At 36.2% G+C, this 27,664-nt stretch overlaps 1 protein-coding gene across 4 annotated transcripts in view; it reads right to left on the minus strand.

The window, feature by feature from the left end:
• NELL2 (neural EGFL like 2) overlaps positions 1–27,664 on the minus strand; it is a 390,253-nt gene that overhangs the window by 170,283 nt on the left and 192,306 nt on the right. For all 4 annotated transcript variants that reach the window (XM_045061670.1, XM_023256973.2, XM_019834835.2 and 1 more), the window contains 3 exons: positions 24,029–24,120; positions 19,812–19,914; positions 10,625–10,753 (listed from right to left, as the gene is read on the minus strand). In XM_045061670.1, coding sequence (XP_044917605.1) covers positions 10,625–10,753; positions 19,812–19,914; positions 24,029–24,120 — 324 coding nt within the window. The remainder of the gene's footprint in view (positions 1–10,624; positions 10,754–19,811; positions 19,915–24,028; positions 24,121–27,664) is intronic.

Here is a 27,664-nt window from a genome sequence, read left to right on the forward strand (position 1 = left end):
AGTCACAGGTAGGGGTCTTGCTGGCTCAGGGAAGTATTTAGTGCTTGCCCTGGTAGTTTTGGTTTCCAGTAGGGGATGATTTGCCCTCAGAGTCTTCCCCCTGTTCCAAGAGACAAGTTAGAAAGAACCCAACTAGTGGGATGCCTGGGTGGCTCTGCTGGTTAAGCTACCAACTTGGGCTCAAGTCATGATCTCACAGCTTGTACATTCAAGAGCCTTGTACATCTCAGAGCCTGGAGCCTGCTTCAGATTCTGTATCTTCCTCTCTCTCAGCCCCTCCCCTGCTTGCTTGCTCGCTCTCTCTCTCTCTCTCTCAAAAATAAACATTTAAAAAATTAAAAAAAGAAGTAAAGAATCCAACTTGAAAAGTTTGAGGTCAAAATGGAGGCAGACAGCTGAAGTCCTCTTTTAAAAGTACTTAACCCTATTTAATACATATATGTATCATTAATTGATGGCTGATTCATAATTTGTTCCTTATATAGATAGCTTCCAAAACTCCAGCAGACTTATATGAATATTTTTTTAGAGAAGTGCATTCTTTGGGGCAGAAAATCAGTTGACAGTGAAAGTCACATAACTATGATGTTTAGTTTCAAAAGGATAGTATATGGCTAGCACTGATTATTTCTTTAACTTATTTTACATGAGAAACTATGGCTAAGAAGAAATTCAGAGGAATTCAATCTTTATTAGGTTTGGTTTTAAAAATTTAAAGTCCTCCCTTCATATCAGAGAAGACCCTGCCTTCAAAGAAAAAAATGCCCTTTTTCTGCAATTTATATATCTTAATGATGTTCAAGTTTACAAATGAACAGAAATTGTTTTTGAGTCAGCAAAAGCTGAAATTAAGGATCACAGAGAGTAAATGATGAATGAGCCCAGGACTGCTGCTAATGCAAGTTCAAATTTAGCTGTGTCACTTGATAGTGATTTTCAAGTTTTTCACTTCTCAATTAGAGAAGGAAAAATTCTTATGAAAAACAACACAACACACACACACACACACACACTCACTCACTCACACACTTATCTCCTCAGCATAGTAAATATGGTTTAAATAGATGTTCCATTAAGGCCTAAAAACACTAATGTTTCCATATATGGCCTTCATTATGTTGAGGTATGTTCCCTACAAACCTACTTTGTTGAGGCTTTTTATCATGAGTGGCTGTGGTACTTTGTCAAATGTTTTTTCTGCATCTATTGAAAGAATCATATGTTTCTTACCCTTTCTTTTCTTAATGTGATGTATCACATTGATTGATTTGTGAATATTGAACCACTCTCGCAACCCAGGAATAAATCCCACTTGATGGTGGTGAATGATTTTTTCAATGTATTGTTGGATTCGGTTCGCTAATATTTTGTTGGGGATTTTTCCATCCATGTTCATCAGGGATATTGGCCTGTAGTTCTCTTTTTCAGTGTAGTCTTTTATCTGTTTTTGGTATCAGGGTAATGCTAGCCTCTTAGAATGAATTTGGAAATTTTTCTTTCTTTTCTATTTTTTGGAATACTTTGAAAATAATGGGTATTATTTCTTCTTTATATGTTTGGTAGAATTTGTATGTGAAGCCATCTGACCCTGGACTTTTGTTTGTTGGGAGTTTTTTGATTCCTGATTCAATTTCTTTGCTGGTTATCAGTATACCATATTAATTCTGGAAGTTGGTTTATGTGGCAACTTTTTCACTTTGTTAGATGAATAGATGATGCCTTCATATTTGAAAACATCAGAAATGCTTTTGCTCCTCTCATTTTTGTTGTTGTTAATTTGTAACTGTGATGGTTAATTTTATTTGTTTACCCCAGTGAGCGTTAGGACGACCAGATATTTTGTCAAACTTTATTCTGGGTGTGTTGGTGAGGGTGCCTAGGGATGAGATTAACATTTGAATTGGTGCACTGAGTAAAGCAGATTGCCTCCCTAATGTGAGCTTAAGTGGGTGGGCATCATCCAATCAACTGAAGATCTGAATGGCTGAGTAAGAGGGAAATATTGACTGCCTGATTGTGAGCTGGGATACTGGTCTTCTCTTGCCCTTGAACTGGAATTTACACCATTGGTTCTCCTGGTTCTCAGTTCTTTGGACTTGGACCAAAATATGCCATGGACTCTCCAGATACCCAGATTGCTGACTTGTGGATCTTGGGATCTTCTCAGCCTACTTGAGCCAATTCGTTATAATCAATCAATCTCTCTCAATCAATCAACCTTTCTCTCAGTCCATATATGTCCTATTGGTTGTTTTCCTGGAGAATCCTGATTAATACAGTAACCTCAGGCTTTTTTTAGCTTAAGAAACTCTACCATAACACACCACAGAGAGTACATCATTAGCCATAATTTTGAAAGCTACAGTGTCTATGAGAATTCCCTAATTAATCCCATAGGGCTCAGCCCTCTGGTTATTTATCCCCACTCTGTTAACAGGCCTCCCCTTAACTCCAGTGGGGACTTGTGTGCAGGCTTTACAATCAGAGAATTAAGCTCATTCTGCATCTTTCCCTTCTTATCTCTTGGAGCAACTCTGTGGGGCTATCTCTCATCTTATTCTTAAAAATATCCTCTCAGATTGGCTCTATATTCCACAGTTAATGATATGCAGATACTAGCTATGTCAGGAATTCATAGTAAATGAATTATTTGTGAAGTGGTAATAAGCTGAGAAAGAGAAAAAAAAGGAAGGAAGGAAAGAAAGAAGGACACAGGGAGAGAGGGAGGGGAAGGACAGGAGGGAAAGAAAGTCTGTTTTCCCATTGTCTTCCTATGTGGGTTATTTACAGGGTCTCAGCTCATTACAAACTTTCTAATGCCATTGAACTGCTTTCTGGATGGAGTACAGATTTTTTTTCCTTTTCAGAAACATTCAATGTGTAAGCCAGTTAGCTACTTTTAAAAAATGTCTCTCTAAAGAAAAATCTATATGCTATTATTATTTACAAAAATAAGAATTAGATTAGGTATCTAATGAGTAAATTAAAAGCAGTAAAAATTGGGGAGCCTGGATGGGTCAGTAGGTTAAGCTTCAGAGTCTTGATATTGGCTCAGGTTGTGATCCCCTGGTCCTCTCTCTCTCTGCCCCTCCCCAGCTCCTAATTGCATGGGCGGGCACTCTCTCTCTCTCAAAATAAATAAATTTTTTTTCTAAAAGTAGTAAAATTTTAAAAACACTAAATCTGTAGATACATGATATGAATTTGAACCCTGGGCTTACTGTTTGCTGTGTGGGTAAATGATTTGGGGCAAACCATTTGATTTCCTGGTTCTTTAATTTTCTTCACCCCAAAACAAGATGTTATAAAAATGCCTGCCTGCATCATAGGACCACTGGAAGAAATCAGATGCTGTATCTATAAAGCATATTAAGTGTCTCTTAAGAATCATATGGTTATTAGTAGCAGGTGGTGCTTTTTATTATAGCCCCACTGACAAACAATAGAAGAAAGAAGAATACAAAATAGAATAGAGAAATTACTTGTGTTCATTAACAGTTATGCTCACATTACTTCGCACATGGGTTAGAATCTCCAAAAATACAGAACAAGAAAAAAGGTAGAAGAGGTATCATTAGCCAAAGGATTGCATTAAAAAGACAGGAATGAGATGAGAGGAGATAGTGTTTGATGTAACAGGTGGAAAGAAAAGAAGAAAAGATCTAAATATAACTTATAATTTATGTTTGAAGGTGTGCCATGCCTGGCACATAGCAGGCACTAAACAAATGTTTATTAAGATTCTAATCTCCACATTCCAGTGGCATTTAAATTAAGTACCTTCTACCTGCCAGACGTGTAATGTTCAAGTGACTTGGTTTGCACATTTTAGATAGAATTAAAATCTTAAGTAAAAATTTAGAGTGTACAGTGAAAGCAAGATAGAGATAGGGAAATTTCTGGGATTTGTGGTCCTTTTACTATCCATATATCAGTGCACATATAATTTAACAAATAGCAAGTGTTCTAAATGAATGAATTCCTTTTCTTGCACTACTCAAAGTAATTTTTAAAGGCCAAAACATACCAATTTAAAACAACTGAATTCCTTTTTACCTATAAAAATCAATATGACATTAGCCTTTCCTATGCAATATAAGCACAATTCAGTAAGTTCAATGCTTGTCCTCAATAATTCGTTAGTGGTGGGGTAGCCTAAAGGTGCCCATCTGTTCAGCATATCTAAGCATTTCAAAACCATTAACAAACAAATATTTCTTAAACTCTACGTTGTCTATCTCTATTTTAGAAGTTTAGAGGAATTCAAGGAAAATAAAACAGTTTATGACCACAAGACACTTATAGGTGGGAGACCTATATATACAGGCATACATGTATCAGTCCTTTAATAAACTGTATAGTGTATAAGAAAGTATATTACAATGGGACAATTGGATATAAACCAGTACAGAACAAGGTATTCATTCTTTGGTCAGAAAAAATTTTAAAAAATAGATTTGAGAAATTAAATCTTTGTACTTAATTCATCACGACAGTCTTCAGAAAGAAAATAAAACATAAGTAGTCTGGAAGGATAATTAAATCATGAAGCATTAGACCAAAAAGCAAAAGGTATTTCTGCCAGATTATAGAAATTTGCTATAGCTACCATAATAAAGTACCACAAACTGGTGGCTTAAGCAACAGAGATTTATTGTCTCACAATTCTGCAGGCTAATAGACCAGAATCAAGGTGTTGGAGGGACGGTTCTTTTCTTAGGGTTGGAAGGACAATTTATTCCATGCCCCTTGCTTACTTTCTGGGGCTTTCCTGGAAATCTTTCGTGTTCTTCAGTTTGTAGATGCATCACTCCAATCTCTACCTTCATGCTCACATGACATTCTCCCCCTGTGTCTGGGTCTACATTTTCCCATTTTATAAGGACAACAGTCATACTGGAGTAGGACCTCACCCTTTTCCACTATGACTTCATCTTAACTAATTACACTTGTTAACAGTTCCATTTCCAAATAAGGTCACTTTCTGAGGTACTGTGTTTTCAAACTTCACCATTTGAATTTTAGGGACACAGTGCAATCCCTAACACAGATGAACCATTCTGAGCCAAGTAATTGATTAAATAGCTCTAGGTGACTTGCTAAGGCTTAATGGATGAAAAACTCAAAGGCCAGACACCAGAGAACCTTGGAGCCTTCAGGCAACAGACAACCGTGGAACCTTAGCAAAGGAGCTTGACGTGCTGAACTGGAAGGCACTGTGGGCTCTCAAAGAAAAGAAATGGTGTTTTGTAAACGTTAATCTGGAGAATGGGTCCTGGCTGGGTCAGGAGGGAGTGAGACACTAAAGACAGAATAACTAAGTAGAGGGTGACAGGAAGTAAAAAATATCTGGCAGCAGCAGTCAGAATGAAAGAGATTAAATGAATCCAAGAGAAAGTGGTCTATCAATAAGAGATTATTCTTCTAGGGAGTTCAGATTATACCAAACAATCGCCTATATTCTCATTAATCTGAGTACTTAATAAGACATCAATTACTGATTTCAGTAATTATAGGTGATATGCAACTATATGAATGACTCACTTGTACAAAATTAATTTCCTGTTCTTGTGTAATGCCAAAGGCTTGGAGAGCAACAACGCCAGCCAACTGTTTAAGGAGTTTGGGAATCCAGAAAAAGCTTCTTCAACATAACGCACTATTGGGCTGACACAATGTAATCCCTGGCAACTATCATGCACCGAAGAGAAAAAGTTAACAAATGAATGACTTCTGAAGACACTATCTAAAATGGAATGCCAAGGTGGTCCTAACACAATAGTGAATAGTGGAATGTCAAGAAGGAAGATATAGTCAAAACATCAAAAGCTCCTATAATTTTCATTTTAGAATGAAGACATGTAGCAAAGAACCATTCTGGAAAACATGATGGCCAGACTAATTTTTGACAACTCTTTCAGATTATATGTACTGACAAGAGATGAAGTGAAGGGCAAGTACTGAAATTTTACTAAGAATCTAAAGCGAATGAGGGACATTGAATGGATGGAATTGAATACGTAATTTTTAAAAGAAACATGGTAAACATATATATAGCTTATAAGAAATACAAAGGAGGCCAACATACTTCTGAATATTTTATATCCGTTATATCTAAAAGGTGGGCAAGACATACAATCATAAAATCCTAATATTAAACCATGTTTATAAATACGTAAGGCATTTCGAAACTCATTCATGAACAACAGGTTATCATCTATATGGCTGAGATACTGGAGGTAAAGGAGAGACAGAACTTAAAAGGAAAAAAAGAAGACAGGGAAGAAAAATGCTTCTTTAGCCCTACTTCCTTTAAGCTACTGCTCTCTTCCTCCTTCCCTTCATAAGAAAACATCTAGAAGGAGTTCTGTCCCTTCATCAGATACATTTTTTCCCATTATGCAATATTCAGTGTGCTCCCAATTGGCTTGTGTCCTCACTTTTGCACCCAATTTAGCTATTGCTCTTGTCCTCAATGTCATCCATAAAGTTCCATGCAAAGGACATCTCTCAGTCTTCATCTTTATTGATCTCTAAGAAGCATTCCACTTTCTTCTTGAAATTCTCTCTGTCTCTTGGTTCCTATAACACCACCTTCTCTTTTCTCTCCTCCTACATTTCAGCCACAATTTTGCTGTCTCCGTCACCAAATCATGTTTTCTATAAAATGCTCAAAGTCTGGAGTTTTCAAAAACTCCCTAGGCAATTTCTTACAGTTCTTCAGCTACCATTTATATGCCAAAGAATCCCAAATTGTATGTACAACTTAAACTTCTCTGAACTCCATATCCAAATATATTCAACAGGGTACTCAGCTGTGATGTTCCATAGGTACCACAACGCAACCTGGTGATTTTCCCACCCAGTCTGTTTCCTAAGTAAGTAGCACCACCATCTGCCTGTTACTCAGGCAAAGAAGCCTAGGTAGCAACCTTGAAACCTCTCTCCTCCTCATCTCCTGTCACCCGTTAACCAGCAGGACTAGTTTTCCCTCACAAATGATCTCAAACGCATCCACATCTCCATTTCCATTTTTTTTTAAGTATTTTTTTTTCGTTTTATTATTTATTTTTGGGACAGAGAGAGACAGAGCATGAACGGGGGAGGGGCAGAGAGAGAGGGAGACACAGAATCGGAAACAGGCTCCAGGCTCCGAGCCATCAGCCCAGAGCCGGACGCGGGGCTCGAACTCACGGACCCTGAGATCGTGACCTGAGCTGAAGACGCTTAACCGACTGCGCCACCCAGGCGCCCCTCCATTTCCATTTTTAATGCAAGCCACCACTGTCTCTCATTCACTAGTTTCCCATATCCACTGGTTTCCCACATCCGGTCTTACCTCCATTCAGCCTAAAGCTGAAGTGATTTATTTAAAACACAAATGTGATCAAGGCACTTCACTCCTTAAAAACTTTCATTGCCTACCCCTTTGTTCTTAGCATGAAACCCTTATTTAGTCCTTACTGTGCCCTTCAAGGCCATGCCGCCCTTCATCCATTTCATCAGGCACCTCTCCCTTTGCTCTCTGCCTTCTATCAATTCTTACAAAGTGTTTCTCACCACCTGGAGGCCTGCTGAGTCCTCTTACTTGGCAAATTCCCTTCTTTCCCATCCTTACTTCTATGCCTAGCTGATGTTTACTTAATCTTTAGATTTCGGAAACAAACAAACAAATTTTCTTCAAGCACTCCCACCCACCCAGATCAGACTCTTGTTAACCTATTTCTCTTTCAGGGCATTTGCCACATGTGAAATTAAATGCTCTTTGGTGTAATGAACTGGATGTTATATTTCTTGACTGAGATAATATCAGTTATGTATGTCTTATTTACTGTTTCACCTCTAGTGTAGCCTTGAACAAAGAAGGCATTCAATAAATGTTTGCCAAATGAACAAATGAACTCCAACATTTAACAGCGCTATTTTAAACCTGATAAGTAAACTGTGGTAAAAATCAATAATCTCAATTACAGTTTTACCATTAAAACAACCCTACAGATTTAATAAACATAATGTATATCACTTACAAATTATTACTTGCTTATTTTTGTATATAATCATAAGTCTAATTTCTTAGAGGACCAGAATTCTGTAGACCATCTGATAGACAACATGAACCATTGCATAATTTTTAAATGTTGCTTCTAAGAAGTCAAATATCCTTAAAGTTAACAATAACAGAATGAAAAGGAAAACCAAATTTGATCAAAATACTGGAAAAAACCTCTTAACGTGAATAATGAAAGATACAATATTAAAAGTCCTCATCATGAAAAATTCAAGATCTCTGTAATAAACCAAGTTTTTCCATCATTTTCTTAACTTTTGAAGATTTTTATCTTTAAATGACAAAGAAATAATGTGAAGAAATTTACAAACCATCTTTCAGTATGATCCATTCAGAATGCAAAGTAGCTGCTCATTTGTGCTATACATTTATACTTAACAATGATAAAAACCCATTTTCAATAGGTTGCATTAAAAAGTTATTTAATCTAAATCTCTGCCCTCTTCTCTTAAACTCTTTCCTGTCTCAATAAACAGCAACATCATCCATGTGTTGTTCAAACTCCTTTAATCCCTCCTCAATTCTCCTCCACAATAAACTATCTGCAAGTACTGTTGGCTCTACTTTCAAAACAACACCAAGAACACGCTTCCTCCTCTTTATCTCCCTTATCATTTCCTTAATCCAGACCACCAACATCTTTGCCTAAACTACTGCAAAAGCCTCCCAACTGGTCTTCCTATTTATGTCTCTTTCTCCCCACCATATTTAACCCATAATCTACAATTTAGTTAATTTAAGGCACTGCAGCCAGAGCCATCCTTTTCAATATAAGTATATCACTCCCCTATTTGAGATGAACCTAAAATCCTTACAAGCCTCCCTAAAATACCTGGCCCCTACTTCATTCTTTGATTGCATCTTAACTGACTCCTCTGCTGCATCACATTATCCTTTCTTTCAGTTTCTAGAACATCCAAGATAGTTCCCACTTAGGGGTTTTCTACTTGCTATTGCTCCTGCTTGAAATGCTCTGTTCCAGATCTTTCTATGCTGTTTCCTTACCATCAAATCTCAAGTCAACTGTCAACTCGTCTCCATCAACCCCATAGACTTTCCCTGACCATCTCATCTAAATTAACCCCCAATCATTCTCTATCACATCATCCTGTTTCATTTTATTCCTATTATTTATTACTACCTGAAACTGCCTTCTCTATTTCTATGGTTACCACTTATTCTCTGTCTTCCCCCTAGAATGTGAGATCTGAACACAGGAAACTTCTCAGTCTTATTCACCATTCACTACCCAGTACCTATAAAAGTGCTTGGTATACAATAGGTGCTCACTAAATCTTTATTACATGAGTGCACATACTTAACCACAACAACAAAAGCAGAAGCTCAAAATAAAAATAATGATCAGAAAATTAAGATCCAGAAAGAGGTATCACATGAATTTATATCATGTGGTTTCATGTTACACATTTTGACAGTATCAGTGGGGCTTATTATATGTTAGAGATCTCAAATATTATAATGAAAATACACTAAGTTTCAAAATGAGCATTTTTTTAAAAATCTGCATCATAAATGGAGAAGGAAAGACCTATCTTTCAGCAAAAATATAATGGTCTCTTTTGGACTGAATCAGAAGCATTTAAAGAAATACTTTGGAAAAAAAAAGGTCAATTTTAAAAATAAATACCAACTTTTAAGGCAGAGAAAATCTATTGAAAGCTAAGAGAAACAACAGAAATTGGTTTCCCAAGGGCCAATAAATCATCGTGTAGCTAAACAGAGGCTGGCAAGTTTATACCTTAGAGGTTTTCTGTCTCCAAGGACCAATGGCACATTCTTGACATTTGGAAAGGATAAGTCTAGAACCCTCCAAATGTCCAAACACCACTGTGTCAGTGTTCTTACTTGCAAGACCCACTAGCTAGTCACATATTTAATGAGAATCATCTAAATCTGTGCCTCAGGGAAGTAATAAATTACTACATCTCATGGACTTCCAGGGTCTTTCCTGAACAGTATTTGTGAATGTCAAGGGCCTCCTCACAGTATCTGGACTGTTTCCATGAGAGAATAAACTACCGTAGATATTAGTTTAAGATTCTAAAAAAATAACTAGGCATCTATTTACTCCACTGGAGCTATTTACTAAATACCACGGAGCATTAATACAACCACTGAGATTACTCACAGTAGCAAACAAAGATAGCAGTGGTACTTTATCTTCCTGTTAATTGATTGCTTTTGTTCAACAACATTGGAAAAATCTGACTACAATTCTAACTGCAAGCCACAGTAATCATGTCAATATGTGAACTATCTGAATATCTAATTATGAAAAAAGAAAGGCAATTTCACAGTGGAAGTATTATTTTAATTCAAGAAACCAGCCATATAACTTATTAGTCTGACATATAGCAGATAGCTAAAAAACTTTAATTTGAAAGATAATTATTTTTAGCTGATTAATATGCTTCAAATTAAATTCACTGCTTTTAATGGGCCCATCAACTTGACAACCTGGGAAATTAATAAATTTTGCATGCAGTAATCCTAGGAAATTTAAACAGCTGAGCTACACATCATTACAAGGATTACCTTCACAGTAGGCATTGTCCTCTCGAAGAGCCCTAAAACCATCTCGACAGCTACAAACGGCCCTGTCATTCAGATTTCTGCAGACAGAATTCTCCATGCAGTTATGCCTTTCAGAACAAAAGTCATAACCTACAAGAAAAAAGAAACTTATTAAGGTAAATGAAAATATGACAAAATGAATAAATTTTGCTGACTAAATACTCCCTTTGATTTAGAAGCCATTTTTCCCTAAATTATTTTTTAAATTGATACCTTCATCCATTGTTAGAGAACCACATGCTATGTGTACTAAAAGGCGTTTATGTTTAACTCAGGTGTTTCCTATTTCAAGTTAATTCTGTCTCCTATGTCTTCCTTCTGACTTTAGGTTTCCTAGTCCCTGATATTTGAAGTATAGCCCTCCAAATATCTGGAACAAAAAGAGATCCATGGAGTCTAAAATGAAGATTTACAATATAAAAGACAACTCAGGAGGTGCCTGGGTGGCTTAGTTGGTTAAGTGTCCAACTCTTTGTTTCTGCTCAGGTCATAATCTCATGTTTTGTGAGTTCGAGCCCCACATCAGGCTCCGTGCTGTGCGGAGCCTGCTTGAGATTTTCTCTCTCCCTCTCTATCTCTGCCCTTCCCCCTCTCACTGTCTCTGTCTCTCTCTTAAAAATAAATGTATAAACTTAAAAAAAAGATAATTCAGTGAGAAAGTAATCTGTGAATTAGAGGTTGAACATTATCAGTACTATGGATAATACAGCCCTGGGCCGGATGAAATATGAACATTGTGTACTTAAGAAATGAAACAGCCTGACATCCTTAAAAAAAAATTGTAAATGTGTCAAAAATGAAAATTATATCCCTTTAATTGTCTCTGGAAATCTGCAAGGCAGAGGATGTCCACTCAAAAGAAGGGGAAAGAATTATGAATTACAAAGATTTCACAGATTCCAGAGTCTTTATGAGAGGATGGAAAAAAATGGAACATTTTATAAACAGTGGTACCAGTCACGTGTAATTTCTTAGGATCTCTTCTGCCTGTGTGAATCCCTTGTTCAAAGATCTAAGATGCTGAAATGAAAAGTTTAAACACTGGACTCCATACTAAATGGAAATTACATGATTGTACATCATTCAAACAATTTTCCAATTGCCTGATGCATAAGTTATCTATCTCATTTTACACTGTCTAATGAATTACAATTTCAATCCATGTACAGAAGAAAAGAGGACTAGAAAAATGTATTTCATGTAGCTCAGAATAAACTCATCTGCTCACATATAGTCAGGGAAAGACTTTTCACCTGAGCCAATCATGAAGATCAAAGTTCTACACTGGCCCATCTTACTTGTAACCAAATTACCATAGAAGGCTGTGATTCAGTGAAAGGGTGGGACTAAATAGTACCACAGCCAGCAGCATACTCTGGCACAGTGCTGTGGTTGGTGTCCATTCTGATTGCGTGGTGCCTGTAATGACTATTTTCAATATCACCCCACAGTTAAAGCGTATCCCCCATGAAGTGCAACTACAATGTATAGTAAAAAGTTGTGTGTACAACTTCATAAGCCTTAAGAAGGGTGATGCTCTCAAAATGCAATAATGGCATTAAAAAGGGAAATTAAAAAAAATGAATTAGTGATTTCTATGGAAATAAAATAGAACAAATGGGTATGAAGGCCAGAACAATATATAGTCAATAGTGGTATTTAAATCACTTGACAACTAAATTTTCTGGACGTGATTCCTCACAATCTACATTCTCATGTGTAAGGCCCAACCTTTATAAGTAAAACGTTCATTCTCAAGAAGAGAAAAAGAGTTAAAAATGTTTTCTCCTAAAGTCTTTTTCTTTCCTTCTTCTTTAAGTAGCTAAATTGAGACCGTACTTCTTAAAATGTATTCCATTGTCTTTTTACAATGCCTGAGAAGAAATAATTTCAGTTTAAAAGTCATCTTCATTTTCTACCCCAATAGCTCAGTACCTCATCAATCTATAATGAAAAGTCTCTAAGAAATCACTTCATATTTATTCTAAATTAAAACAAAGTTACTGTAAACACTGGCCCACTCCTTGAGTTATACACAGAATCAAGAGATCATGTGCTAACACAGTACTAACTCTGCAAAATTGCACCTGTAATGTTTCCAACAATGCTGACAGGGCTGTGACTAACAACAGGTATTGTGCTAAGGCATTTTTATTTTTCTTTCGTAAGTTTATATTTTTCAAAACTATCTTTCAATTTTTCCCTTTGCTACATTTTCTCTTCTCATTCTTCAGACTTTGCCCAATCTATGCCATCACTCTCTAGGCTATTCCACCTCTATTACAGTCCTTCTCCAATTTTACCTGTAAGTAATGCTTAGACCTCTTATCTCAGCATTGAATATCATGCATACATTCACCATGCAGTATCTAATTGCTTCAAGAATTTTCCAACTATAAGATAATGATGTGATGCTACCTTTACTGTTTGAGGTTCAACTAGGGAGTCCTTTACTTTTTATCAGATGTTTGTTTTTTTTTAATTGACCCAGAGACGTGAAAGCTAAAACTTTTGTCAATCAAATTCTAATTTACTCTAAACAATGTCAGATAGATATTTTTATTTATTTTCTCAACAAATTGATTGAATCCATTGGTTGTTTTACTGCTTAGATACAAATGCCAGTATCAAAAGACTACCTATTGATAGGTAGAAAATTCAGATTCAGTTAAAGTGGGTTGTTTCCAAACTATAGGTAATAACTTCAAAAACTCAGTATAAGATGGCAAAAACCCACAGCCCTATTACCTCCACACTTGCATTTCTAGTCATATGTGCTTGGCTTTTGGAGTTGAAAGACCTGGATTTACAACCAAATCTCTATTACTCACCAGCTGTGTAAATTACTACTTGTGTAAAGTAATTAACCTTTAAAACCTTTTTCTCATCTGTAAAATTAAGATGATATCTACCTTGCCAAAATGTAAAGTTCAAATGAGATCATCTATGTAAAAACATAATAGCACAGTATTTGTTAATAATTAAAGCAACTAGAGTATTACCAACAAGCCGCTAGCGAAATACATTGAGATACTTATCACAGAAGAAAATTCAAGTATTTGTTATAGATGGATGGATCTAATCTAATCTAATCTAATCTAATACAATCTAGCTTTTATTTCCCACTTTGGACTTAAACTTCAAAGCTACCAAGTTTTCTATTCCTTTTATAAGTTTTTCAAATTTACATGAAGTCCTCTGTTTTTTGGTAAGTATAGATCTTTCTATAAAATATTAATATGCATTTCCCTACAACTGGTTGAATAGGAAAGGGTGAATACAAAAGATTATGAGTAAGAATAATAAACATAAAAGGTTATACATAATAATCAGGGGAAAGATAATAAACTTTGAGGTGGTTTTTGTCCACTAGGTCTATTTCTCCTTTTTGTGGGGAGAAAAAAACAGCCCACATGGTTGGTATGGATGAACCATTCACCCCTATTGTTAACCCATGTGCCGACAGGAAGATGGACTGTACCGCCCTTCAGGATAATCAATGCATCCCACTGACCTGGAAACATTAGTTCCTTCAGGTCTGGGCATATGACCCAGTTCAGGCTAATGAAGATGATTAAAACTCAATTATGGGACTTTTGTTCAACTCCTGAAGATACTAAGTTTTTCTTTCACCTACTCCAGTATCATAACGATGCGAGCATAAGAATGTCAGTGGTCTAGCTGAAAACACAGGGAGCCTGAAAATAAAGCCACTTCAGAAGAGACAAACAGATCCACCTAGGCAAAGGAACAGGATTGCAGAGCTGTAAAAAGCTTCTCATAGGACCCATATTTTCCATTTCTTGCCTACATCAGTTGGATTGGGTGTTTTATTACTTACACCTAAAAGATTACTAACTTATTTAGATATTTGCAGGATGATGGATAATCGTGATTTTTCCAAAATTATGTTTCATGTGCATAGATGTATACTTTTTAAAAAGCACTACTTGCAATGGATTTCTTTTAGTGTGTATTAAAAATATGTGAATCTAACAAATAATGCCATTATTTTATGGATACCATTGTTTGGAATGAAGCTAAATTTTTGAAAAATGAGTGACTAACAGTAGATATAAGAAAATTAACTAAATTATGTTATTAGTAATACATATATAACAAGAATCATGAAGGTATAATTGAGTAATGTGGGAAACTGTATTATCCAGAAGTTGGGAGAAAATCTATGCCCGCTGAACCTTCTATGTATAGATGTCCCTACTACTTATAGGACTTGATGAAGTAAATGCTAAATTAAAGTGGGGCATCCAGGGAGGAGAACTTACTGGTATTGCAAACAGAGAAAGGTGTTGCCAAGGGAGGAGGAAAAAGGAAGAGATGCAGATACAAAAATTCTATAATATAATTTCTGTATCTTTCTGAGTCAGAGTCCTCACTGTATCACCAAGTCTCTGTCATGTTGTAATTCGCTATAGCCTTGAAGAGGTTCTCAAACATGAAAAAAATGAAAAGACCAGTCCTGCTACACTGCTGAGCTACTATGACATAAGATCCCCAGCTGCAGAGTACCAAAAAACAGTCTTGGTTGGATTGGATTTGGTGCCTAGAGATCTGGGGTCTTATTTAGGTGCACAGCTTCGTTTCTGGCACTGGCTGAGCCTCTGGTGGAAAGGCCAACACTTTCATCTCATGCTCTGCCCCCAGGGAATATTTAGTGACCGTTATTGCAAAACTGACTTTTTTCAGATGTGAACGCAGCATCCTTAGCACTAGGCAGACAGGCCTGGAAACTGGAGGCCAATTATATTACAAATACATTTGTCACAACATATGAGTAGGTGTTAACTCAAAATTTAAGCCTTAAGAACTTGACTTTTTCTAGTTTAAAAGTCAGGGAATGCCAGGAAACGCATTTGTTTATTCTATATATTTGAAATCAGAAATTAAAGCAATCTTTATTATAAATGGTGCTTAATGTTTCAAGAAGAACCAACTTGTCCAATTTTAGTTCCAGCATTATGTAAGCTAGTAGTTCTCAAACATGGCTGTGTAAAAAAAAAAAAAAAAAAAAAAATTAATAGGAGAGGTGTTTTTTGTTGTTGTTTTGTTTTATTTTGTTTTAATGGTGATACCATGGTTCCATTTCTGATCAATTATATTAGAATCTCAGGGGGAGGAGGTGTTGGTCACAGTATATTTCATCACTGTATTTTGAGTGTGTTGTGTAAACACATTAATTTTTAAAACTATAAACAATTTAAATATAACAACTTTTGTAGCTAGCATTTCCATTTCTTAACTTGTTTTTTGCAATATATCAGGGCTCTGTTAAAAATAAATGGATGTGATCAAGGCTTCTTTTGATATCTGAAAGGCCTTATCTCAGCCACTCACTCAAATCTTGTCCTAGCCAACCTTGTCTAATTTCTAGACCTCTTGAGAGGCTGTTTACCTCCCAAATCTCTAAGTAGCTCCTGGATACTTCCAGGGGATTAAAGATGGCCACAAATTTTTCACACTCTTATCATGATGGGGTCTATAACCCCCACCCCTCTTGATTCTGGGCTGGCTTATAACTCTTTCGACCAGAGGAATATGGTAGAAGTGATGCTGTGTCAGTTCCAGACCTAGTCTTTAAGAGATCAAAACCACCATTTAAGAAGTCCTGAGATTACATGCAGAAGGAGAGGGTTTCAGATGTACCCAGTCTTCCTGTCATCCCTACTGAGATGCTTAGCGTATAATGAGTATAGTGAGGCCATCTTGAACCTTCTAGCCCAGCCTAGCTGAGTGACCTGAGTTAACACCATCTTTCAAAAGAATCACCTGTCTAAATGCCTGACACACAATATTGCAGACTATAAAACAATAGCTGTTGTTTTAAACCACTGAGCTTTGGGGCAATTTAGCATGCAGGAATAGCTAGCAACTCCAAATGTAGTCTCACTGACCAGTAATATCAGTATCATCTGGGAGCTTATTAGACACACAGGTGTTTTTGGCTCTGAGCCAGACCCACTGAAGTAGGATCTACATTTTAATAAGATCCCCATGTCATCTGATGCACACTGAAACTTGAGAAGCACTGGTTTAGTCTACCTTTGGTTGCCAAAGAAACTCTAGTCAGGCTGCAGGGTGCGTCCAGCTCCCAAATCAAATGAGTGGAATGTGCATTCTTTTGATTTTTATTTTTTTTAATGTTTGAGAGACAGAGACAGACAGAGAGCGAGCAGGAGGGGGACAGAGAGGGAGAGAGGGAGACACAGAATCTGAAGCAGGCTGTCAGCACAGAGCCTGACATGGGGCTCAAACTCACGAACTGTGAGATCATGACCTGAGCTTAAGTCAGTTGCTTAACCAACTGAGCCACACAGGAGCCCCATGTGCATTCTTGATTCATATCAAGTTCCACACATGCTCTGTTCAAGATGCTGGCTCAGGCAATGTGAAGATGAAAACTGAAATGGTCTTTCTATCTACTTGATATAATCTTTTTTAGTAGTGTTCCTTAGCTGCTGAGAGCTGTTTTGAAAACTTGAAAGTGGACCAATACTTGGTAGACGAAGTCTTAAACCACTTTGAAATGCCCAAATAGCCTTTCACAGAACTGAGACTTTAAAACCCTTAATTGAATGAATGGATGAAAGAGCTAAAAGGAAAACAAAACAAAACAAAACTGCACCACTCTGTTAAAGATGGGGGCCTGGGTGGCTCAGTGGGTTGAGTGTCCAAGTCTTGGTTTCAGCTCAGGTCATGATTTCAAGGTTCATGAGATTGAGCCCCACATCGTGTTCTGTGCTGACAGTATGGGGCCTACTTGAGGTTCTCTCTCTCCCTCTCTCTCTCTCTGCCCATCTCCCAGTCGCTCTTTGTCTCTCTCTCAAAATAAATAAAAATAAAATTTAAAAAATGGGACAGGGATATTATGTCTGCTTTTAATAGACAAGGTATAAAAGAAATACAATGGTACATGTTTTATAGTTTCTTTTTCTTTTTCTCCCACCCATCCCATTTAAACTTTCCTTTGCATCATCATAAAAGCCATTATTCAAAAAGAGCTAATAGGTCATACAGGGCAGTACCCTATACAGTACCAACTATATCAATTATGAGCATCTACAACATCCCTGGTGTCATACTAGGTGTTAAGGATATAGAGGTGAATATTAAGAGCTAGCCCTGTTCTCATGGTGCATAGTCTAATAAAGGAGAGAGATTCACAAATGATAATTTCAATAAAATACAGACAGACCCGACTTAGGATGGTTTGGCTTGTAAGTTTTCAACTTTATAATGAGCAAAAGTGATATACATCCAGTAGAAACTGTACTTTGAATTTTGAATTTTGATCTTTTCCTGGGCTAATGATAAATGGTACAATCCTCACTCATGAGGCTGGTAGGGCCAGTGAATGACAGCTCCAAGTCAGTCACGTAATCACAAGGGTAAACCACTGGTACAACCATCTTGTGTCCATACAGCCATTGTGTTTTCACTTCCATTATAGCTTTCAGTAAGTTACATGAGATATTCAACAGTTTATTATAAAACAGATTTGGTATTAGAGGATTTTTCCCAGCTGTAAGCTAATGTACAGGCATACCTCAGAGATACTGTGGGTTCAGTTCAGGCCACCTCAATATAGCAAAAATCTCAATAAAGCAATTCAAGTAAATTCTTGGTTTCCTGGTGCATAGAAAAGTTATGTTTACACTATATTGTAGTCTATTAATTATGCAATAGAATTATGTCTAAAAAATGTACATATCTTAATTTTTAAATGCCCCATTGCTGAAAAATGCTAGCCATCTTCTGAGCTTTCAGCAAGTTGTAATCACTGATCACAGATCACCGTAACAAATATAATAATGAAAAAATTTGAGAATTTGTGAGATCTACCAAAATGTGACACGAACATGAAGAGAGCAAATGCTGTTGGAAAAATAGGGCCAATAGACTCACTAGACATAGTGTAGCCACAAACTTCAATTTATAAAAACACATTATCTACAAAGTACAATAAAGTGAAGCATAATAAAATGAGGTATGCCTTTCAGTGTTTTGAGGACACTGACTATAGGCGAGGCTAACCTATGATATTCAATAGGTGAGATGTATTCAAATGCATTTTTGACAAAATATTTTCAATTTATGGGGTTACAGACACATAGCCACATCATAAATCAAGGAAGACATGTACAGAAAGGCACATATAATCTTGCTACTGGTAAGGATCTTAAAGAACTGCACATCATCAATCTTTTAGTTTAATTTTTGAATCTACAATAAAATACCAAGTTTTAGAACTTAGCATAGAATATTAAGTTAGTGATGGGAAACTCACTGACTCCTGAGGCAACCCACTGCATGTATGAATAGATCAAATTTTACTTTTTTCTTTATAGTTAACTGAAAATCTAAGCCCTTTCTACTTATTGGTCCTAGGCTTATCACCACAGAGGCAACACAGAATGAGCAATGCATGTCTGATGGCCTCACACTTTTGAGGAGCATAGATGTCCATGAGTGGGATGCCTGGGTGGCTCAGTTGGTTAAGCATCTAACTCTTGATTTTGGCTCAGGTCATGATCTCACAGTTCGTGAGTTTGAGCCCTGTGTCGGACTCTGCACTGAACAGTCCAAAGCCCGCTTGGGATTCTGTCTCTCCCTTTTTCTCTGCCCCTCCCCTGCTTACACCTGTATACTCACTTTCTATCTCAAAATAAACACCTTTAAAAAATTATGCGAAGTCAATTACAAAAATAAACAAAAGAGAAAGAGTAAACCAAAAAAAAAAAAAAAAAAAAAAAACAACCAAATGAAAAACAAAAAGAAAAAAGAGAAAGGAAAAAGAAGACTAATAAAATATCTCAGCCCCATTGTGTCAATTTCTCCAGCAGTGTCACGCTGACTCAGAACCAGCACACAGAGAGAAATTCAAAGACCCAGAACCTGAGATAGGTATAAGACACATAGCAAAGATGTATGGAAACACCTTGATTTTAATTCAATAATCATAATAAATATTCTGTGACTACCTACTGTCTACTAAATTGGGAAATAATTTAAGGAAATACTGTTATTCTTTGGAAATAAATTGCTTATAAAAATTTTTATTTCATGTCAGTTAAACTTGATTCCAACAATGACTCATGCTCATGGATCTTACTTTACAAAAATGTCTTACCTTTACAAACTTTGCAACAGCTATGAGACAAGGTAATCTGATGAGACTCTGGACAATCCAAAGCAGGACAGCCTGAACTTTCAACCAGCTTCATGGTTTGGTCCTATTAGACACAGAGAATAAATGCTTGAAACTTCTGGATTAGGATTTACTAAGAAGTTCCCAGGTCCAGCATCTTCAGAGGACTCTGCTTACACAGGAGTAAAATTTTACTCCTGACAACTTCGCACAGGTCACAGGCTCACTCACAAATTAACATTAAATCATAATTGGAAATCCTTTAAAATGGATAAGCAGCTCTTGGAATAGGAGCATACTACATTGCAGCCATATAAACAATTTGTCAAACATCTAGGGAATCCTGAAAATTTCTTTTAGTTTTACAACACATTTGCACATCCAGATGACAACTGTGGTACAAATACAGCTTAAATTAGATCAGAAGCTCACTGTGAAAAATAAATAAATCAATAAGTAAAAACTGAGCCGTTTCAATATCCTCTTTCAAAGTTTTCCAAACTGTTATGAAGAGATTCTCACAGGCGATTTTGGTATAGAGAAAAAGAAGGCAGAATTTGGTTGGCTTCTGTACTGTCAACCTCCTATCTCTTAAGAACAAAGAGATATAGTCATCAACTATAGCAGCATATAAGTAATAAAATAACTGTTGGAACTTGTAGGCTTCCATTTTAATACTGCTCAAAAGCTTAGTTAGATTTTTAGATGTCATTTCTATTAAGTACTACTCTTACAGAAGAAGTACTCATTTCAACATCTCCTCTTCCTGTAGTATCTATAAAAAAGAGATTATAATGATTTGAAAATGATCCTATTAAGAAAATGGCCAGACCATACAACCCTGTAATTCTACTTCTGGGTTTTTTTCCTCAAAAAAAACCCGAAAACACTAATTCAAAAAGACATATGCACCCTGATGCTTACTGCAGCATTATTTACAATAGTCAACATATGGAAGCAAAATAAGTGTACATTGATAGATGAATGGATAAAGAAGATGTGAGACAGACAGACAATGGACTATTACTTAGCCATAAAAAAGAATGAAATCTTGCCATTCATGACAACATGGTCGGACCTAGAGAATATGGTGCTAAGTGAAACGTCAGACAGAAAAGACATACCATATGATTTCACTCACATGTGGAACCTAAAAACAAAATAAACAAAAACAGAAATAGACTAATACAGAAAACAAACTGGTGGTTGCTAGAACAGAGGGGGTCAGGGGATGGGCAAAATAGTTAAAGGAGATTAAGAGGTACAAATTTCTAGTTATAAATAAGTCGCATGGGTGAAAAATACAGCATAAGGAATACAGTCAATAATATTGTAATAACATTGTATGGGGACAGATGATAACTACACTTATCGTGGTGAACATTTCATAGTATATATAATTGTCAAATCACTATGTTACATACCTGAAACTAATATGATAGTACATGTCAACTACACTTACAAAGAAGAGAAAGTAGTAGGAGACATGTATACAGAGGTGTCAAATGCTAGTCTTCCTTTGGTTTGACAATAATGTCCACTTTGGGAATCTTATTTTCAGAACCATAATGTTTTCTGGGATTAACTATTAAAGTCATAGATGCCCAGGACATACTTTCAAGGCCACAAAACTGAAAATACAGGAACAATCAAAGACTAATCTTGACAGCCCAGAAAACAAAAGCTTGAGAAAGCTGTCAATTATGTAAAGGTATAAATACAGAAACTACAGGGACCAAAGGGAGAAGAAACAATGGAAGTTCTTAGTGTAAAGAGTTTAGTCAAGGACTACAGAAACTTATGATAATCTGGTACAGCTGTGCCGTACAATCAATAGCCACTAGCTACATGGAGCTCTTGAATACTGTAAACATAAAATACAAGATTTGAAGGATTAGTATGACAAAATAATGTGCAGTATCATTAATAATTTTGATTACATATTAAATGCTAATATTTTGGATATATGGGGTTAAATATAGAAAAATTAGCCTAATAAAAATGATTATTTGTGGCTTATATATTTCTATTGGACAGCACAACATTAGAGGGTAGGAAATGATGCCTTTTGTTTGAGCAAATAAAAGGTAACATTTAGGGTGCATGGGTGGCTGAGTCGGTTAAGCGCCTGACTTTGGCTCAGGTCATGATCTCATGGTTCGTGGGTTCGAGCCCCGTGTCGGGCTCTGTGCTGACAGCCCAGAGCCTGGAGCCTGCTTCGGATTATGTGTCTCCCTCTCTCTCTGCCCCTCCCCTGCTCTCACTCTGTCTCTATCAAAAATGAATAAATGTTAAAAAAAAAATTTTTTAAAGTAACATTTGTCCATTCACTCAGTATTTACTTTCAGAGTATAGGCATTTCCAGAGTTGTTTATATACAGACTTCTCAATAACCCAATTTAAATGAAATTATTTTATAGCTATCTTAAAATCAAATTGGCAACAATTTCAGTAACTTTCTAAGCCATAATTATCAGTATTATAAAACACAGTGATCAGATGAAAAGAATACACACACACGCACGCACACACACACACACACATTGAGAAGTTTCAAATGCCTCAAGATTTTTAAATTTAGAGCTGATGTTTCAAAGTTAGAATTTACCAGTAGAAACCAGCTGAGAAACGTTTTCTACTTTCCTTGAAGTAACTTTTCTCCAATTCCCTTTTCTTTATTTGGAATTACTAGATCTCACTCTAAGTCTTCTAATCCTTGTATTTATAGTGGGACCTACTTCACTCAAAACAGTGTTGGGTGTAGGGATGCTAACAGGGGAAAATCCATCTTAAAATACAGGGTTGGGGTGTCTGAGTGGCTCAGTCGGTTAAGTGTCTGACTCGACATCGGCTCATGTCATGATCTCACAGTTAGTGGGTTGAAGCCCAACGTCGGGCTCTGCACTGGCAGCATGGAGCATGTTTGGGATTCTCTCTCTCTCTCTCTCTCTCTCTCTCTCTCTCTCTGCCCCTTCTGTGTTCTCTCTCTCTCTTTCTCTCTCTCTCTCTCTCTCTCTCTCTCTCTCTCTCTCTCTCTCTCCCTCTCTCAAAATAAATAAATAAACTTAAAAAATTAAAAAAAAAAAGACATACAGGATCAGTACTTCATGTTAATGTCCATATACCTTAGCTCCCTTGTCTTTAAGATGGGGACCTACACACTACAGGAAAGCCAGCTTAAAGCCAAAAAAAGTGGCTAAAGTACATTATAATGGGAATGAAGAAATCAGACCTCTCATTCTGGAAATCAAATCTGTCACAGTCTTGCCTCTTTTATGTTTCCTCCTTGCTTATCCCAGAGGACTTCTAACCTAAGATGCATGAAGTATATAGCTGGCTTCTTTCAATTTATCTTGGCAAAATTCTTAGGATTTTCCTTTCCCTAACACTGAATAATCATATACATGCTCACAGTTTATCAGTGGTGCCAACAGCATCTTCATTTTCTAGATAATCTGTGCATACTAAATCATCCCCAAAAAACATGTACAGGAAGCATTGAAAGAAAAAAATCAAGGATCAAATGTAAAGGGAACCCTAAGGCAGATACTGTATATGCAGTTTCCTTCAGCTGGAATATTGCTTGAAATATAACCTTATGTCAAGAAATATAACATTATAAAAAAGCAAAAATGAAAAGTTTTATGAAACCCTATTTACTTTTTCAGATAGTAGGTCAAGCAGCAGTGATAAAAAGAATGACATTTGCTTCAGAAGCATACTTAAGACCATGGCAGTAAATTTATAAAGAATTCCCCTTCTAATCACTTAAAATATTCTTACCAAAGGGATTAAGAACAATATCAGTCTTATCTGCATCCAAAGCTAATTTTAATTAGGTAATTTTTATGATTTTCCACTCAACTAAGTGATATTTGCCACATGGGTCAAAAACCATGAGTGACAACAGGCTGAGTCTAACTTTATCTACATTTTCTTCACAGGAGGAAGTTGGAATTTGGAAAAATAAGACAACTTCATAAAACGTGAATTGGACAAAACAGCATTTTTTTGTTTACTGGGGAAATTATTTTACAAGCCATTCATTTATATGTTTGCAAAAATAATGAGAATTTCTATTTGAATTATAATTATTATCTTAATTTTTTTCTTTGCCTTAGAGGTTTTCAAGATATTACAAGGGTGAAGTTCTACAGAAATATTCACTGAGTTTACATAATAAAGAGGAGTTTCCTTACCTTACATTCATAGAGAACACACACTCCAGAAGAGGAATAAACTGTATTTCTTTCTCCTTCAAAGTAGGTCCGTCCTTGAAACTGGCATATTGCTTTGGAATAAACATACATATATATTTATTTTTAATTTTTCTTTTGGAAAAATAGTTGGGAGGTGTTCATATCATATTTCACATGGTCTTAAGCCTTTTCAAAGTGGCTGAATGACCAAAAACCTAAATTCAATCTAAACATAAGGCATATGTAGGACCCAGTTATTGTTATGTCCATTAAGTTCAGAGAGTAAAATAAGGAACAAAAAGATAAGGACAATGACAAGTCAGAAGTAGACTCTGAAAACACGAGAGTTGACTCATGCCTGCTAGATGATGTTCCGCTTAGGGGATATCAAGCAGGTGCTTGAAGCAGCTACAAATCATGGCAAAATACAAATATGAGAAAAGTGCGTTTTTTATATACCATCACAGAATTCTAAAATAAAATTTTAAAGGCAGCTATTTTAACTTCTGCACATACATTAAGTTTTATATTTTATGGGTTAGCACTATTTAATTTGTAAATGTATGTAGGTTAGGGCACCCTACTTAGGATGCTGAAAAATCTTAATCTAGGTCTGCTTTGTTTCCATCACAGTTAGCTAAAATGTTACTAGAACTTCAGATTCAATAGGAAAAAATTTGTAATTAGTGAAAATACATAGAAATTACCAAATTTTTGAGACTTCCAAAATACTTTCAATTCATATAAACGTTTCGTCAACAGAAATTGCTTGTTTTGAAATGAAGGTTTCATACCAGTTATGTTAATTCATCACCTAGAGACAGCTACCCTGGAGCTAATGAAACCAAACTTTCAGAATCCCGCTGTGGCTTAAACCCCTTTATCAGACTCTGAACTAACTTTTGTTTTTGCAATTATATATTGTTTTTCTTTTCTTTTCTTTTTTCTTTTTTGATAGGGCACTCGATACTGTGGATGCTATGGAGCTCCATAAATTCTAGAAAAAGACCAGTGGAATGGATCATCTGATAAGAAAAGATTCCAGCAGTTTGTTGGCCTTGTTTATTAAATCCAATTTTTAATTTTAACTATACAGACTTTACAAAATGGATGTGTACATTTTCTTTTAATTCCTTTGCGTGAATTTGAAGAAAGTCTCTCTTCATAATTCACATAACCCTATAACCTTTAAAAGTATCAAGTTATTTTAGCACTTTGCTTTAATAAATATGATTTTTGCATCATTATTGTAAAAGAGTACCAAGTTGCCTATAATTGGTAACAAAGAAATTAGATAAATTTTATTAATATTAAATATATACATGGTTGTACAAATACTCATTTAAAATGTAAAGCAACCTACATCTTCAGCGAAAACTTAACCAATTATTTAGAAGCTGCACATTTAATGGAAAGCATTTATGTTGTTAAAATGCTATCTTCAACTGATCCCCTTACTCAGCTTTTCACTACATAATATATTTCACTACATAATATATACCACCAGTGAATTGATTTTGAATTTTTGGAGCATGCTAGAAAAGAATATAACTTACTTGCATAAATTATGTGACTTAAAGGCTGGCTAAAGTTTACACACTTAGGAAAATTCAAAATGAAACTAGAGAGGTGTCAGTTGTATACTATCTGTCATATTATGAATTAAAATAGCATGTGCATTTACTTACAGAACCTGATTGACTGTAAGATCTATCTGTTCAACATATAATTTTTAACTGTGCTTTTTTTCTTATGAGATCCAGTAACCTCAAAACACCAAGTTCTGACCTAGTGTGTGTGCAATGATACTTAATAAGTACCATATTTTGTATGATCACGAGAAAAAATAAAACCTCCTTACTTCTATTAAGTACTTGCCATTTGAAGGTTTCTAAGCCTATTTTATTATATGACTTGATAACTGCAGCCTATTCAAGTCCAAGGGTATGTTGGGAAAAAAAAAATGATATTCCAAGTCTTAGAACAGAAAGGAAAGGAAACTGTAAAAAACACAAGGGTAAGTTCTCTGTATACAAAGTCTTATGACAATTTAATATTCATGTAGAGCAGATGCAGCTTCTGTTGTAAACTCTTAATTCAAAAGACTCAAATAGGCACCTTGTGGGACAATAGGGCACCAAATGGAGCCTGGCAAAGGGAGAAAGCCCAATAATGAATGAGATCACAATTGCTTCATTTCCTTTCAAGCAACGAGCACAAACAGGGTGAACTTGGCTTAGGAAGAACCCAAAGTGAGTGATTTTTGCCTTCTTTATTGATCAGTTGCTGTAGCCTTACCTAGTAAGGCCATCATGGTATATATATTTCCCCGGGTTCTTTAGCAAAAAAATGTTAAGAAACTTAGAAATTTTATAATCTTTCCTAAAACTACTTCAAGGAATCCTGGAAAAGCCATGAGGAAGTCTCTGGGACTTAGGAATAAGTTGAAGGAGTAAAAGTCATATTAATTTATTAATACATTTAACAGATATGTACTGAGCTCTTAGTGTATGTCAGGTAGTCTGCTAGGTAACTAAAACTCAGAGAGGAATGAGACATGATGCATGCCCTTACTATTCAGTAGGGCAGACAGACTCATCCACAGCTAACTATAATAAAAGACAAATTGAAGTCCTATACTTGAGAAATTCACAAGTTATATGTAAACACAGGAGACTGAGTGGTGAACTTCTGCAAGAGGACAAAAGGAAACAAATGGGCTGGTGAAGGACTCAAGACTGGCAATAGCGGGAAGTTATCACCACCATAGGGCTGAGGAACAAGGGCAGGGACTGGGTTTTACTGGAGCCCAGTCCGGGTCAGCGTTATGGGGAAGAGATGCCTAGAGGGAACCATAATCAAGAGAGACACAGCTATTGCCAGAAATGCTGCCTCGTGCAGGGAAGGAACAGGGAAGAAATGTGGCCAACTCTCTCTCCTCCTGCCCTCTAATTTCCTGCCAGTGCATCCCATTGGCAAAGCCTATCCAAAGCCTATTGGCAAGGATACCAAGGCAATGCAGTAGGCTCCAGGGGCACAGAGTAGGGCAGGGAAGGAGAGGGAATGGAAATGGGATAATGAGGCACCCGGGAATGACCAGCAACCAGCACACGTGGCTATCATATTAATTCACTTTCAACCATGAAGAGGTCTCATTTACAAGGGTAGCTTGCTTAGAAAAGCATGAGAGAGTGGAACAGAGAGCAAATAAATTTGAAGAGAAAAATAGAGACATTAAAAAAAATGCAGATCCACTTTAAGGAAAAATGAGGTAGCTTCTCAAAATGAGGTCCACAGGCAAGCAGAAGGCAAGATGAAGGAACTAAGTAAGCTCTGGAGAAATCAAGTGTCAAAAGAGAGGTGGGAAAGCAGATGAGGGCTATGCCTGGATTTTGACCAAGGCCAGCCCCTGCAAGCATTAGAGACAGAGCTTTGGAGATCATAATCACTGTGGCTACCACAATACTGTAAAAAAAAAAAAAAAAGAAAAAAAAGAAAAGAAAAGAAAAAAAAGAAAACATCTCTAGAATTCCTAACTGAACTGTATCTGGCTGCTTACTCTTCCCCAATAGAGTATGAAGTAATAGAAACCACTTCCATAAAACAACAAAGGAATGATCATTTTGCTGCATTGAT

Source organism: Felis catus, chromosome B4, assembly GCF_018350175.1.
Source record: "Felis catus isolate Fca126 chromosome B4, F.catus_Fca126_mat1.0, whole genome shotgun sequence".
Taxonomy (NCBI): Eukaryota; Metazoa; Chordata; class Mammalia; order Carnivora; family Felidae; genus Felis; species Felis catus.